At 45.9% G+C, this 14,641-nt stretch overlaps 1 protein-coding gene across 1 annotated transcript in view; it reads left to right on the top strand.

The window, feature by feature from the left end:
• Positions 1–14,641, top strand: part of RGS6 (regulator of G protein signaling 6) — a 202,662-nt gene that overhangs the window by 160,314 nt on the left and 27,707 nt on the right. Inside the window, exon 15 of the mRNA XM_060273710.1 lies at positions 8,409–8,595. Coding sequence (XP_060129693.1) covers positions 8,409–8,595 — 187 coding nt within the window. The remainder of the gene's footprint in view (positions 1–8,408; positions 8,596–14,641) is intronic.

The following is a 14,641-nucleotide window of genomic DNA, read 5'->3' as shown; positions in this document are numbered from 1 at the left end:
TTGCCCTTTTTCGCAGCTGTGCTACACTAAGACAAGGTTTGGCTTGGTGTGCAGCCCAGCCTGGGGCTCCTGGTTCTACTCTCGCTTCACTAACCCTCAACTGTATCCAGTGTTTGACCTCGACTCATTGTCTCTGTACCTACTGCCTTTGACAACCTTGGACTAAAATGCCCACCAGTCGCAGCCGCCATATGCATAGACACCTCTGCTGGGAGTAGAAATGGTTAGTTATGATGCAAGGGAAAAGCTAAATGTGAGTGATCCCTGTCACCATGGTATCATCGTAACCAACACAAGCTGCAGTGACAGCTCGGTGTCAATCCGTCAGTCGTTCATTTGCTTAACATGAAGGTTCAGCACAAAACTGGAAAAGATCCAATTGCCAAGACAAGATATCAGCAAAAGTGATTAAACAATATACATTATGTATGTGCTTAAATGGGACCCAGGTGGCGCTGTGGTTAAACCACTGAGCCTAGGGCTTGCTGATCAGAAGGTCGGCGGTTCGAATCCCTGTGACAGGGTGAGCTCCCGTTGCTTGGTCCCAGCTCCTGCCAACCTAGCAGTTCGAAAGCACGTCAAAATGCAATTAGATAAATAGGAACCGCTACAGCGGGAAGGTAAACAGTGTTTCCATGTGCTGCTCTGGTTTGCCGGAAGCGGCTTTGTCATGCTGGCCACATGACCTGGAAGCTATACGCTGGCTCCCTCGGCCAATAATGCGAGATGAGCGCGCAACCCCAGAGTCGGTCACGACTGGACCTAATGGTCAGGGGTCCCTTTACCTTTACCTTTTTATGTGCTTAAAAGTATTCCTTCGCCAACCTGGTGCCCTCTAGATGTTTTGAACTACAACTCCCATCAGCCCTAGCAAGTGGAAGGTGCCAAATCTGGACGGTACCAGATTGGTGAAGGCTGCCTTATATGAAATTACTTCCAACATGATAGCAGGAAAAGACACTACTGCAAGCATATATGTGTCTATAAAGAAGCCAACAACCACAACAAAACACATTTTCTTGACAGTGAAAGACTAATCAGACTCCTAAGGCATCTCGTCCTAAGAGATGGTACAAAAGGTAATGATTACTGTCTCCGTGTGACCTTTTAAACAAAGAAGATGAGGCAGAAATTCCAAGGAGCTAAAATAACTTTGCTGTTTGTTGACATCAGCGTCTGTAGTCTCTTAGCCACTAGAGGGTGCAGATGCTCTACAGCAGGGGTGTCAAACTCAAATTCATCGGGGGCCGCATCAGCAGTTTGGTCACCCTCAAAGGGCCGGTTGTATCTGTAGGACTATGTGTCCACTCTTTATTATCATAAATTATTGTCACTGCATTCAATTATTACTGTTTTTGTAATAATGTAAGTAATAACTAGCTCTGAAAGAAGAAACATAGTCAGAATAATGGCAAGTAGATATTCAAATGTACAATTATTGTACAATTTATTGAAAAATGATTTTTGGTAACTGCACTGGGTGGTGGAGGCTTGCTAGAGTTTCATGCAGGACCTTTGCAGAGCTACTAGTACCTGGAGATGCTGGGGTCCTTCTGCATGCAGGACAGATGTTCTGCCAGTGAGCCACCACCCTTCACCAAAGGGACTGGCTGAGGTTGACTCACTGGAGCTGCTCTCCTGGTTCCAGGGTTTAAGGGCCAGAAGTATAAAGCAGCATCCTATGTTTCTGAGGAGAGGGAGAGGGAGGGGAGGGGAGGGGAGGGAGGAAGGAAGGAAGGAAGGAAGGAAGGAAGGAAGGAAGGAAGGAAGGAAGGAAGGAAAGAGGGAGTGGGAGGGAGAGAGGAAGGAAGGAAAGAGGGGAGAGAAAGAAGAGTAGGAAATAAGGAAGGGAATAAAGAAGAAAAGAAAAAGAAAGAGGGAGAGAAGACGGAAAGGGAGAAAGAAGGAAGGAAGTAGAGGGAAAGAAAGAATAAGAATGAAGGGAGAGGAAGAAAGATGGGAAGGACGGAAGGAAGTAAGGAAGAAAGAAAGAAAGAAAGAAAGAAAAGAGGGAGCAGGAGGGAGAGAGGAAGAAAAGAGGTGAGAAAAAGAAGAGTAGGAAAGAAGGAATAAAGAAAGAAAGAAAAAGAAAGAGGGAGAGAAGACAGAGATAAAGAAGGAAGGAAGGAGAGGGAAAGAAAGAATAAGAACGAGAGAGAGGAAGAAAGAAAGGGAAGGGGGGGTCGCCGCCTTGATTCAGCGCCAGAAAAGAGCGCGAAGGGACCCAGGGGCAAAAAGCATTTCCCATGCAGCGTGAGGCAGCGGGTGTCCGTTTTAGGAGAAGTGCGTAAAGCCTCAGAGTTGCACGTTCGTGAGGCTGAGCCGCTGCTGAGCTCACGTTCATGAGGCTGAGCCGCGGCAGGAGGAGGAGGAGGAGGTGAGGCAAGAGGAGGTGGAGGCGGCGGCTTGCCGGGTCGGTGCCCGGCAGCGCCGTGCGGAGAGTCCCGAGCCTCTGGGACGCAGCAGTGCTCTGTAGCACTTTGAATCCTCCTCCTCCTCCACACGGCGCTGCTGGGTGCTTTGTCTGTGCTGCAGCAGCAGCAGCAGCAGCCATTTCCAGGCGCCGAGCCATGGCAGGAGGAGGAGGATTCAAAGTGCTACAGAGCACTGCTGCGTCGCAGAGGCTCGGGACTCTCCGTGCGGCGCTGCCGGGCGCTGACCCGGCAAGCTGCCTCCTCCTTCTCCTGCTGTGGCTCTGGGCGCTCCACGCAGCGCTGCTCTGGCCGCCTTTCTAACCCCCCCCCAGCTGTTTGTTGGCGCTTTGTCGGCGCGGCGCTTCAGCAGCAAGGTCCCGCTGCTGGGTCCCGCTGGCTGGGGCGCTCGGCGGGCCACATGACGAGGTCTGGCGGGCCGGATTTGGCCCCCGGGCCTTGTGTTTGACACCCGTGCTCTACAGGTACTAGTTTCTGTTAAACTCAGGTGGAAGATCTCTGACATCGTGTGGATACGAAAAGGAGTACTATATTCCATAGGTCTAGAGAAGGACCCGAAGCCTGATTGATTGTAGAACTGTTGCTATTCACCAGTGTTCAAAAGTTATACTCTAAATCCTGGAGAACTGAAAAGTATACATTGAAAGCTTGTCACACACCTCAGAATTACTTTGTAAATAATGCATCTTCCCCACATGCCACCCCCAAGTCCATCGCTCACTAGTGAGATGTAAACGTGAAGCATGTTCTATTTTCCTCCTTTAGGGGCTATCATAGATGCAGTGTCTTGAGCCACACTTTGTGAACAGGGTCTGAATAACAACCTGATTATAGCCCACCTAAAACCTTGAGATCTCAATGTTTTTGTTTTCTACACCCAACATAAGAAAATGCTCCTAGTCTCAGGAGTTGGACAATCTATTCTGGACGAATCATACATGCTTTCCTGATGCCTGCAAGTGTCTGAAGCTTTGGCACTGTAAGTCCACCTGAGAAGCAAATCCAAGCTGCACTGAGCTCAGAGAATTGAAGTACAAGTGTCACAAATAAATACATTTCACACCAGTATCTTTTAACACACTGCTGGCCCTGATCAGAGCAAGTGCGATTCATTATATTTCCCATTATTTGGGAGGGAGAAATGAGTTCTTTTGCAAGACTGTGGTTTTAATTTTTTTATAAGGCTCAATTAATATGAGCCTTATAAACATAGTAATTTTGGTGCCTGGTAGCTTAAACTAGATCTGAGAAGGGCAACGAACGCAAACAGCAGAATCCTCGGCTTATCTTCTCAGAATTAAGCCTCACTTAATACATACATTTTATTTGTATGCTGCCTTCCACCCATGCTCAAGGTGGCTCAAAACATGAGCATATATGGTGGTACCTCTGGTTAAGAACTTAATTCGTTCCGGAAGTTTGTTCTTAACCTGAAACTGTTTTAAACCTGAAGCACCACTTTAGCTAATGGGGCCTCCTGCTGCCGCCGCGCCGCCAAAACACGATTTCTGTTCTCATCCTGAAGCAAAGTTCTTATCCCGAGGTACTATTTCTGGGTTAGCGGAGTCTGTAACCTGAAGCGTTTGTAACCTGAAGCATTTGTAACCCGAGGTACCACTGTATATGTGGGAATCACTAATGACAACTATCACTTCACTGAAAAAATACAGCTTGCATTTATCACTTTTCATTCAAAGAGATCTGGTATATATAAATGTTTCTTTTGATGAGCATGCTTTCAAGAACAACTATTACTGTACTATGAAGAAATGGAGAATATCCTCCCTTCTGGATGGTATAAATAGCATTACATTGTTATCTTTAGCAGACACTAGACAGTGATTATATAAGAAGGGGTCATTATGTGGAACATATTTCTGCCACATCCTGATGGGTTTTGAATACTATTCTCACAAGTAGCTCCTCTGACTTTTCATGATTTGAATGTCTTTGTGAAGACTACAAAATTAGACTCTTTGGCTGGAAAGGGTGCAATCTACCAAAATGCAGTCCCTCATAGGATGTACGTTAAAATAAACAGCAAATATACCCTGGGTGGGTAGCTTCTCCCTAAGAGGCAAAAGGCAAAGCACAGCCTCGATTTCTTCTTTGCAGATCCTTGCTGGTAACAGCCAGTATGGAATTTGACTAGTAGCAACTTAATTTGTGGTTGTGGTTAATATTAAAACTCAAAACCCACCTTTCCTTCTCCCCCCCCCCAATACTCACAATGGCACTTGCCATTTCTAAATGTGTTTCTTTCTTATGGCTGTTTATTCCAGGTCTGCATCCTCTTTGCCTGTACAATATTTCCGTGTTCCTCAAATCACAGCGGTGCCTGTTGTCGTAGGTTTACATTCTATTCTGCCTGCCCACTGCCACAACTGTGTGCTGTTTGTAATGAGAATGCAGCGAGGAATCCCTTTCCTCTGGCTAGGTGGAATCCTTTCTCCTCAGGCTGTCTTTAAAGTGTGGGTCAGCCATTGTAGCAGCAGAATAGCTTTGTCCTGTTCACTGGGGGGCTTTCCATGCCTGACATTGCCTTGGATCACCGCCATGTCCACTCCTTATCCCATTTACTCTGCAAACAGAACCTCAGAGGAGGTCCATTTTAGGACCCTCCTTTCTTGTGCAGGTTTGCTGATCACATTGCACACTAGTCCTGCATTTCAGTATACGGAGGAGCAGATCGCGTAATTTAGGCTGGGTTAGGTGTTTTCTTTCAGGATTACAAGCGCTCAAAATGGGTCTGTGCAAACTGTGGCTCCCAAGGACGGGCTGCACCACAGCTGATCATTAAAGTGTTCCATATCTTGAATGGCTTATCCTCCTTCCTCTTTCTCTTTGGTTGCCATGGCTATGGGGGAGGAGGACCGGAATGGACGGTCAATCAAACTGCAGGCGGTTTTGAAAGGCAACTGTGGAACAGCCCACCAGATCCTGTCACACAGATGGCTTTAATACTTCTTGCAGGGTGGAGAGATTGTTAAGAACAGGAAATAGCAGCATACAGCTGCCTTTTGGGGGGCAGGGGGAGGTACTAAAAGAGAAAACTTCACAAAGCTCAAGCCAAATGAATGGAAAATGCATTATTCCAGCATTAGCAACATGGCTGAGGTTTGTGATTAAAGAGAGGAGGGCAATCTTTACTCTCTTAAGTGGTGGAGAAGGAGAGAGGCACAATGAATGTACTTGTTTGCATTTATACCCCACTTTCCTTCCATCACAGAAAATACATGTAGTTCCCCGGTGGTCAGCCATCCAGCACAGAGCAAGGCACACACCTTTTGAGCTTCAGCAAAGCAATGGCCTCATGACCTTTTAACGGCATGCATTTCTCTAGCTGCTCATAAACGGTTTGCCTCCAAAGTACATGCCTTTGGAGATTTATTTATTTGGGGGGTCGCACATATTTAATCATCATTTGGCGACTTGCACATTGAATAAGCTGTCACAGATCGAATACCGCAGATTGCATTTCCGTATCACCTGACACATAATGTTTTTACATGGTGCAATTTCAGTTGCCAGTGGTGAGAAATCATAGTAGACAACTGAGCCAGCCCCTCTTGTACCACCTGCAAGAAAAAAAAGCAACATGGAAAGAGGACCTAGCTTAGTGACAGAGCATGTGATCTGCTTGCAGAGGCTCCCAGGTCCAGTCCTGGGCATCCTCAGTTAGAAAGATCAGGTAGAAGATTCTGGGATTGCCCTTTGAAACCCTGAAGAGTTGCTCCTTATACATTTGCTTGCCCTGACAGCTCTTGTCTGTTTAGTCGTTTAGTCGTGTCCGACTCTTCATGACCCCATGGACCAGAGCACGCCAGGCACTCCTGTCTTTCACTGCCTCCCGCAGTTTGGTCAGACTCATGTTCGTAGCTTTGAGAACACTGTCCAACCATCCAATCCTCTGTCGTCCCCCTTCTCCTTGTGCCCTCCATCTTTCCCAACATCAGGGTCTTTTCCAGGGAGTCTTCTCTTCTCATGAGGTGGCCAAAGTATTGGAGCCTCAGCTTCAGGACCTGCCCTTCCAGTGAGCACTCAGGGCTGATTTCCTTCAGAATGGATAGGTTTGATCTTCTTGCAGTCCACAGGACTCTCAAGAGTCTCCTCCAGCACCATAATTCAAAAGCATCCATTCTTCAGCGATCAGCTCTTGTCTGGGGTTGCCCAAATGGGATGGACGTTGCAGTTATTGTGAATGCCCACTGGGTGTCATTATCACTTTGTACAGATTCCCGACAAAGCACTTTATTGGCAGTAGGAAAAATAGGTTTATTTCTACAGTTACTTTTAAGGGGCACCTAGGGGGGATATTTTTGTTAGGCATGTGTAGGCAACATCCACCCCACACCAGTGTGAACACATCCAGTTGCATTGATATGTCATGTTAAGCATTGATAAAATGTAAAGGCAGGCCTCATTTGAGTTCCCTCTGGTGTGTTATCAGCTCCAGATGATTTATATTGATCCTGTTGGACAAGCGTATGAGCACATTATAAGGAGTAAGCAACTCAGGCACGCAGTGCAAAACAGCAAATTGTGTACGGCAGGTGTACATGTACAAATTATTTGTTTGTTTCTTAGATTTTATACCCTGCTTGGTTGTTTAAACAAAAAAGGCAGTTTACAAAAGAAAACAGTAAAATCAAGAAAAAAATCATAACTCGACTTAAAACATACAAAAGATAAAATACTTAAACAGATTAAAATTACCTCGGCATTCTAGGCATCTGTGTAGACTTCTCTAAACAAGCATGTTTTTGGCAGGTGCCAAAAAGAGTACAGTGAAGGTGCCTGCTTGATCTCAATAGGCAGGGAGTTCCAAAGTCTGAGGTGCCGGCACACTAAATGATCAAGTTCTCCATTCAGTATAATGGAAGGAGCCTCTCCACCCCCATCATTCAGCCTGGACACTGAGGTCCTCCTCCAAGGGTCTTCTGCTGGTTCCCTCACTGCAAGAAGTGAAGTTACAGGGAACCAGGCAGAGGGCCTTCTCGGTAGTGGTGCTCTCCCTGTGGAACACCCTCTCTTCAGATGTCAAGGATAACTTTTAGAAGACATCTGAAGGCAGCCCTGTATCAGGAAGTTATTAATTTTTGGCATTTTACTATGTTTTTATATGTGTGCTGTAAGGTGCCCAGAGTGGCTGGGGACATGCAGCCAGATGGGTGGGGTATAAATGATATTATTATTATTATTATTATTATTATTATTATTATTATTATTATTATTATTATTAAATTCCGAATGGGTATTATGTGGCACCTGTAGTAGTGCCAATTCTGCCGGTCGAAGTGGTTGACTGGGCACATGTTGGGTAAGGCCATCTATAATATAGGTAAACTGGCCCCAAGTTGTTAAGGGCTTTACATATCAATAGTAACAGAGACTGGCAAGCAGTGCAGATCTCTGAGCACAGGTGTTATATGCTGGCAAGGCCTCACTCCTGTCAGCAACCGTGCTGCAGCATTCAGCACTAACCTCTGGATGAAGCACAAGGAAAGCGCCACATAGAGCGCATTGCAGAATCTATCTTGAATAAAGGCAATTTCACAGACGAAGTTTTTTTTAATAAAAGACATCCACTGTGTTTTCTATCAGTTCTTTACATGAATGTAAACTCCTCCACATTGGATTTAATGTACATTCCATCTTCATTTATCCCCTACATTATCAGCATTTCCATATTGACTCAAACCACAAATGCACCACAAATGCGACCACTTTCCTAGTGGTTAGGTCACTTATTGGTTCTTGCAAAGTTTGTTTTACGAGCCACTGGATTAGTGTAACTGAGTTGTGTTTAGCATGATTTGAATATTGGATGCATAACATGTCAGCTTCTGTACTATAAATGAATTCTCTTTAATGTAAGCTTCAGTGGAGCTAGGGCTGGGATTAGCCTGTGCCTTGGTAGCTCAGGTTGAAGCACATCTCTGAGATGAATTTCCCCTGTCTTTTCCCTTGATGCAGGTTTTGGTTGGCTGTCCAAGACCTGAAAAAGCAACCATTGCAAGATGTAGCTACCAGAGTGGAAGATATCTGGCAAGAGTTCCTCGCTCCTGGGGCCCAGAGTGCCATCAACTTGGACTCTCACAGCTATGAGATAACAAGCCAAAATGTCAAAGACCCAGGGAGGTACACATATGAAGATGCACAGGTTCGGACTTGGGTGTCATTCCTAATAGTGCACTGGAACAGAGGAGGGGATGTAACTTTTTGATTTCAGGTTGGGCAAGAATTGTGTCAGTAAAATGTACTCATGTTTAGCCAGTTAATATATACAATGAGGACTACGGGCAGAAATAAAAGAGCTGGATAAGCCAATTCACACTAGAAATGTATTCTCAAAAAGGAACTAATTGAATATGCTACCAGACCTAGCTCATTCACAGAATCCATGGGACTTTTGTTGAATTTGCTCCTTCTACCAGAAGGTTAAGGGACCCAGGTGGCGCTGTGGTTAAACCACTGAGCCTAGGGCTTGCTGATCAGAAGGTCGGCGGTTCGAATCCCTGTGACAGGGTGAGCTCCCGTTGCTTGGTCCCAGCTCCTGCCAACCTAGCAGTTCGAAAGCACGTCAAAATGCAAGTAGATAAATAGGAACCGCTACAGCGGGAAGGTAAACGGCGTTTCCATGTGCTGCTCTGGTTTGCCAGAAGCGGCTTTGTCATGCTGGCCACATGACCTGGAAGCTGTACGCCGGCTCCCGCGGCCAATAATGCGAGATGAGCGCGCAACCCCAGAGTCGGTCACGACTGGACCTAATGGTCAGGGGTCCCTTTACCTTTACCTTTACCAGAAGGTTAGAGTGTGTTGCTGATAATGCCAAGGTTGCAGATTCAATCCCCATATGGGACAGCGGCATAGGGGGTTGGACTAGATGATCCTCAGGGTCCCTTTCCAGCTCTGGGATTCTATGATACCCCCCCCCCAAAAAAAGCTGGCACCACACATCTCTATGTCCCATAAGTGCTTGAAAAGGTTTGAAGCAGGAACTGATAGTTCTCCTTTTGCATGAGATAACCAGTGCAAACACATTATAATGACATATCATGTTTTCTGGGGGCTGAGCCTTGGCACTGAAAACAAATTTCAAGGGTGAGACCTGGCACACCCTAGCTCAAATTAAGCTGCGAGTTCCCACAGGAGTTCACGCACACACACAGACATCGCATTCCTGCGCAGTAAGCCAGGCATAATTAGGTAAAAGAAAACAGTGATGTGGTAGGGAAGATATGAGGGTATTCTATTAAAATAAACTATGCAAGATGGGAAAGAGAATAAACAATGGGAACATCCTTGGGTTGGATGGGGGAGGAAATGGTTTCGCTATGCAGCGTTAATCTTTTTGAACTGAGCCCTCCCGTAAATCGAACAAGTTATGTTAAGCCCTGGATGTGTAGAATCTGCACCCGAGGAAAGATCAAATGGTTCTTGCCTCCTTCATATCAACTCATGGAACATCATGTTTGCATAGGAGGTGACACACAACAATTACTCCATGCACTCCAGATTTGGTGGGTATAAATGGCTGGGCAGAGCCTATGCCTCCTGAGATCTACCAGTGAATGCCCCTGTTCCAGAGTGTGCATGGAGAGAAGGGCCCTATTTGCTTGCTATGGCTCTTCTCAGGGCCGGCCCTAAGGCAAAGCTGGGTGGCGCAATGCGCCAGGGTGCCGGGCCACCAGGGGCCGCCGAGCTGGGAAATGGGGGGGGCGGCGGCGCTGGAGGGATCTTCATGCCACGGCACTTGATATGCTTAAGATGGCCCTGGCTCTTCTCCATGCGTAGAATAAATATGTGCATGGTAGGCAGCAGCAGGCGCTACCTGTTGACATTTGCACTGTGAAAAGCCGGTCACCACACCCTGGACACTGCTCCATGCAGTGAGGAATTCTGAACCCTTTGGGGGTATGCTTGTGTGTGGACCCATGCAGCAGGAGTGGGAGTCTGCTACCACCTCTCATAAGTGCATTCATTCTACATGCGGGGAAGAGCCCAAATAAGTGAACAGGGCTCAGAGGTATGGCCTGGAAGGAGATGGGGTTAGTGAGTGCCATGCCCCTCCTTCACTGCAGGTAGGCTCTGTATGCATCCACATAAGGCTTTAGTCCTTAGGTGAATTTAAGGAAGTCTCAGTTACTTGAACTATATTGTCCTATGGAGATTATTTATAGGAGCTAAATTATGGTCGCTGTTAGGAAATTCAATCCTCATATTCACGCACACCTACCACGTTGCCATTTTTGCCAAGCGTGTGCAGAAGGCAGCAAGTCCAGAGGGATGAGTTTCAGAAGTGATGCCCACCACCGGAAAATAAACAAATGCAGGTAATGCCTGTTTGATTAGCAGCATGCCAAAATGTAACTGGTGTGGCTGGATCAGCTGAGACACAGAAGTGGGAAGCTGCCAGGCAATATATCTTAGGGAAAGAGAGAAGAGCTAGATCGGTTTGGTTGCTTTAGAAGGCAATGGTGCCTAGAAAAAAGGCATAGCAGCCCAGATTGTTTTTCTATACAGGAAATGAAAAAGGATCCCCCCCCCAAAGAGCAAGCACATAATGGTAAATGCATCATTCAACATGTTGATCTGCACTGTGTTTCAGAGGCAATGCACTGTGGCTTTGCAGCATACGATGTATCTCCATAGTGGGCTTTAAAACAGAATTTGCCAATCGTTACACCCTGATAACACAGGCATACAGCAAGCCCAGATGGTCCTTCTGTTCTGAGAATTACCCCACAGCCAAAACCTACACCCACAAGGTGGTTTTGCCCTGCCTTTCAAGGGATACAGATCCGTATCCATTATACTCCTCTGCATATGTTTTTCACTTCTAATTCCCCATAGACGTGACCAAATATATCATAGTGCTGACACTTGCTGGAATGTGGCCTACAGTGCTGACAAGTTATTGTTGTAATGTAGAATGTTTGCTATTGTAGGCTGTTTGAATGAAGCCACATCCTGTCCCTCTGCTCCCACTCGAGTGCCAAAAAAACCCCCAAACTGCAAGAAAAAAATCACCATATTTCCCCTGCAAATATTTCAGCTTGTGGGCAACATGCTCTTCACTGAGGAATACATGGGGAGGATAAGGATGCTGTGGTTTCTTGGCTACTGATAAGATTACTGAGTCACAATTTAAAATAGAAACAGGACAGTCATTATGTGGCTGGGGACCCTGCAGAGAATCTGTACCCTTCTGTTGGGCTTTTGTGTAGGTGAGCATTTTGCAACCTGCAGCCCTTCGGGCATTTTGGAGCCTGACTGTGGGCTATTCTGGCTGGGGCTGATGGGATTCAGGAGTCCAAAACATCTGGGGGGGGCACCAGATTGGGTAAGGCTTGTGGAAACTAGCCAGCTTCATTCCCGCCAACATTTCATAGGTGAATCTTTAGGGAACCTTTGTTTTTTTACTCCCAAGGAAAAGGGGTTGCCGCTATACTGAATTGAATTCATTATTAATACGGTCACAGACCAGCATCAACACGCACAATATCACAAATCATAAAACATATCAAAAATACAAAGGACAGTGTGAATATGACAAGGATTAAAATAGAAGAATTAAAATTACTTATTAGCGTACCCCCTGTAGTTGACATTTAGGGGTTTGATCATTATGGGATACCACTTGCTATACTGACACAAAGGATTCATTGACTGATCAGCTCTCACCTTCCCACTTTACAATTACACATTTTTCTTCTCAATGTAGGGGGAGATTGAATGGTATACTTGAATAACTTACACTACTGATGATATGTACATATGATGCCACAATATATGTCTGCTGAACTAAATCTCCTGCTAACAACTCATGACTTTGATCCTGCCTTCTTAGACTCAGTGTGTACCTGGATGAGAATTCAGTATATACATTAGGGAGAATCAAGCCAACTCTCTTTTTTTTAAAAAAAACCATTTTTTATTAAAATTTCCAATTACAAACCAATCATATCAATTATTCCAAATAAATCAAGCCAACTCTCAAAGCAGGCGCTGACTCTGACCATTTCTGGTCTTCGCATCTCTAGATGAATGGTTTTGTAAATAGCATTGATCTTTACAATATGTAGCTTAAAACAGTTTCCCCTCCCTTCTGTCTGACGAAAGGTTCAGTGTCACCTGGAAAGATGCACACTTTGGCTGCATCAGAAATTGACCCAGGAAAAAATGCCACATAGTTCTAATTTTATGTTCTTTGGTATCTTGGATTGCAGCCGCAGGCTGCATTGCTGCTGAAGGGACAATATTGTCCAAGCCTAGGCGCCGACACGCATAAACTACCGTATCTAGAAACAGAAAATGAACTTGTGGTACTTTTTTCCTCTATGACTATGTAGCTACAAGTCAAACAGTGAATGTGTTTAATCCAATAGCAATGCCAGCTACTCCTATAGTAGAACTACTAGCATTGAATGTTTAAAAATGCAGCAGCAGGTGGAGTTAGAAGAACAAGAGTACTTTTAGGCAGCCGCCTGCTTGGCCTGAAGAACTTACATGAGACCAAGCAACTTGTGACATGACAAATTGAGCACCAGTCATGAACCATTTATTGTGACCTGCCAGATCTTTGACAGCCTCCATTTTTGCAGTCTTGGGCAGGCAGAAAAAGCAAGAGATCTATAGAGCCCTAATGTGGGCAGGGACAACTCCAGAATTGCAGTGCTCTAAATATGGCTTCCTTTGTCATGTCTCTCATGCTGGTGGATCGTTCCCCCTCAATGTTGCCAAGTGGTTTAGGATGCTTTGTCCTCCTATTTATTTCCCTGAGGAATGAGGGGCCTGTGCATGGGACCTTCTGCCAGTGGTGGGTGATATTAGTGTCAGTGCTCTGATCGGCACCATGTGGCTGCCATTATAATTGCCCATGATGCACCAGAATCACATGGTTTTGCCCCGGGGCCTTTTTGGCAATGACAGTAGTGGCCACAAGCCACTAGGCAAACCAGGTAAGGGGGTCTCAGGACAGTGGCATCAACAGCAGAATACTGCATGCTGCAACTGCAAGTTGTTCAGGCTGCCTCTTGCTTTTCCAGAGATGTTATGAAAGGCAAGGGAAACCTTCCCCCCCCCCGTTCTTTCTTCAAGTGCATGAAAAAAGAGTGGTAGTGGTGGGGAGTTCTTCAGTTTGCACAACAAAAGGAAAATAGGGGTGCTTTCTTGTATTCTGATGAGCTCCCAGCGCAGAAGACAGAGATAAAAGATGACACAATTTTAAACAGTTCAGCTGTTCCCAGGATGTTTGTCTAGTATATTCAAGGCCCCGACTGGCTGGTTGCCCACCTTGTGTCCTAGCCAGGGTTGTTGTTGTTCAACGGCTGTGTGGGAGGAGAGGGAGCCTTGAGATCTTCCTGTCGTGAATTGATTTGAAGCAGGTGCCTTATCGAAGCAGCCTCCATCTTATCCCACCTCCCACATTCCCATCTGGAGTTCAGGGTTGCTGTGGTTTTGTGTTCCTTTCCATTTGGTTCAAGAAAAATGTCCTTCATTTCTTCCCAGAGATATGGTTTGTGTGTAACAGGAGGGGAAATGCAGAGCGGGAGCCGTATCTTTGTAGCAAGGTTTTACTTCCCTCCCTCTTCAGTTGTCAACCTTGGTGCTTGGAGATTTCCCCCTAGACTTTTCTAACTGATTTATTAGCATGGGGAGGGGGAATAGGTTATCAACAGATATATCTTCGTGTTCTTTACTCTTTATACTCACAAAGTCGATCATATTGCAACACCAACCAACAGGCCCATCCCATTTTGCAACAGGAAGGTGCTGCCGCCCAGCCAAAGCCTCGCTTCCTGGGATTGCGCAGTGATGGCTTCCAGTGTGATCTCATGAGATTTGTGGAGCTCTCACGAGATCTCACTGGAAGCCGCCGCCATTGCTTCTTTTTGCTTCTCCAGGCCTAGGTCTTCCAAAAGCTTTAGTTCTTCAAAGATGGGCCTTCAAAGTCTAGTCTGCTCTTCTGGTGGGCCACTTCTGGTGGTTCCCCACGCCCCGAGGTTCAGCTGTCCTTCACTAGGGCCAAATCTTTAGCATGGCAGTCTCTGCCCTATAGAACTCCTTGCCAGTGGAGGTTCAGCAGGGAGCTATCCCTGCCTTCTGAAAACGGCACTATTTAGACAAGCCTTGGCAATGTGGATTTCTCTTTTTAACCAATCATCTTATCTACTGGTGTTTCAAACAATATTTTATGGATATTT

This window comes from Zootoca vivipara, chromosome 1 (genome assembly GCF_963506605.1).
Source record: "Zootoca vivipara chromosome 1, rZooViv1.1, whole genome shotgun sequence".
In the NCBI taxonomy this organism is placed as follows: Eukaryota; Metazoa; Chordata; class Lepidosauria; order Squamata; family Lacertidae; genus Zootoca; species Zootoca vivipara.
Note: the sequence above shows the minus strand (reverse complement) of the source record. Positions and strands in the feature narration are given on the sequence as shown.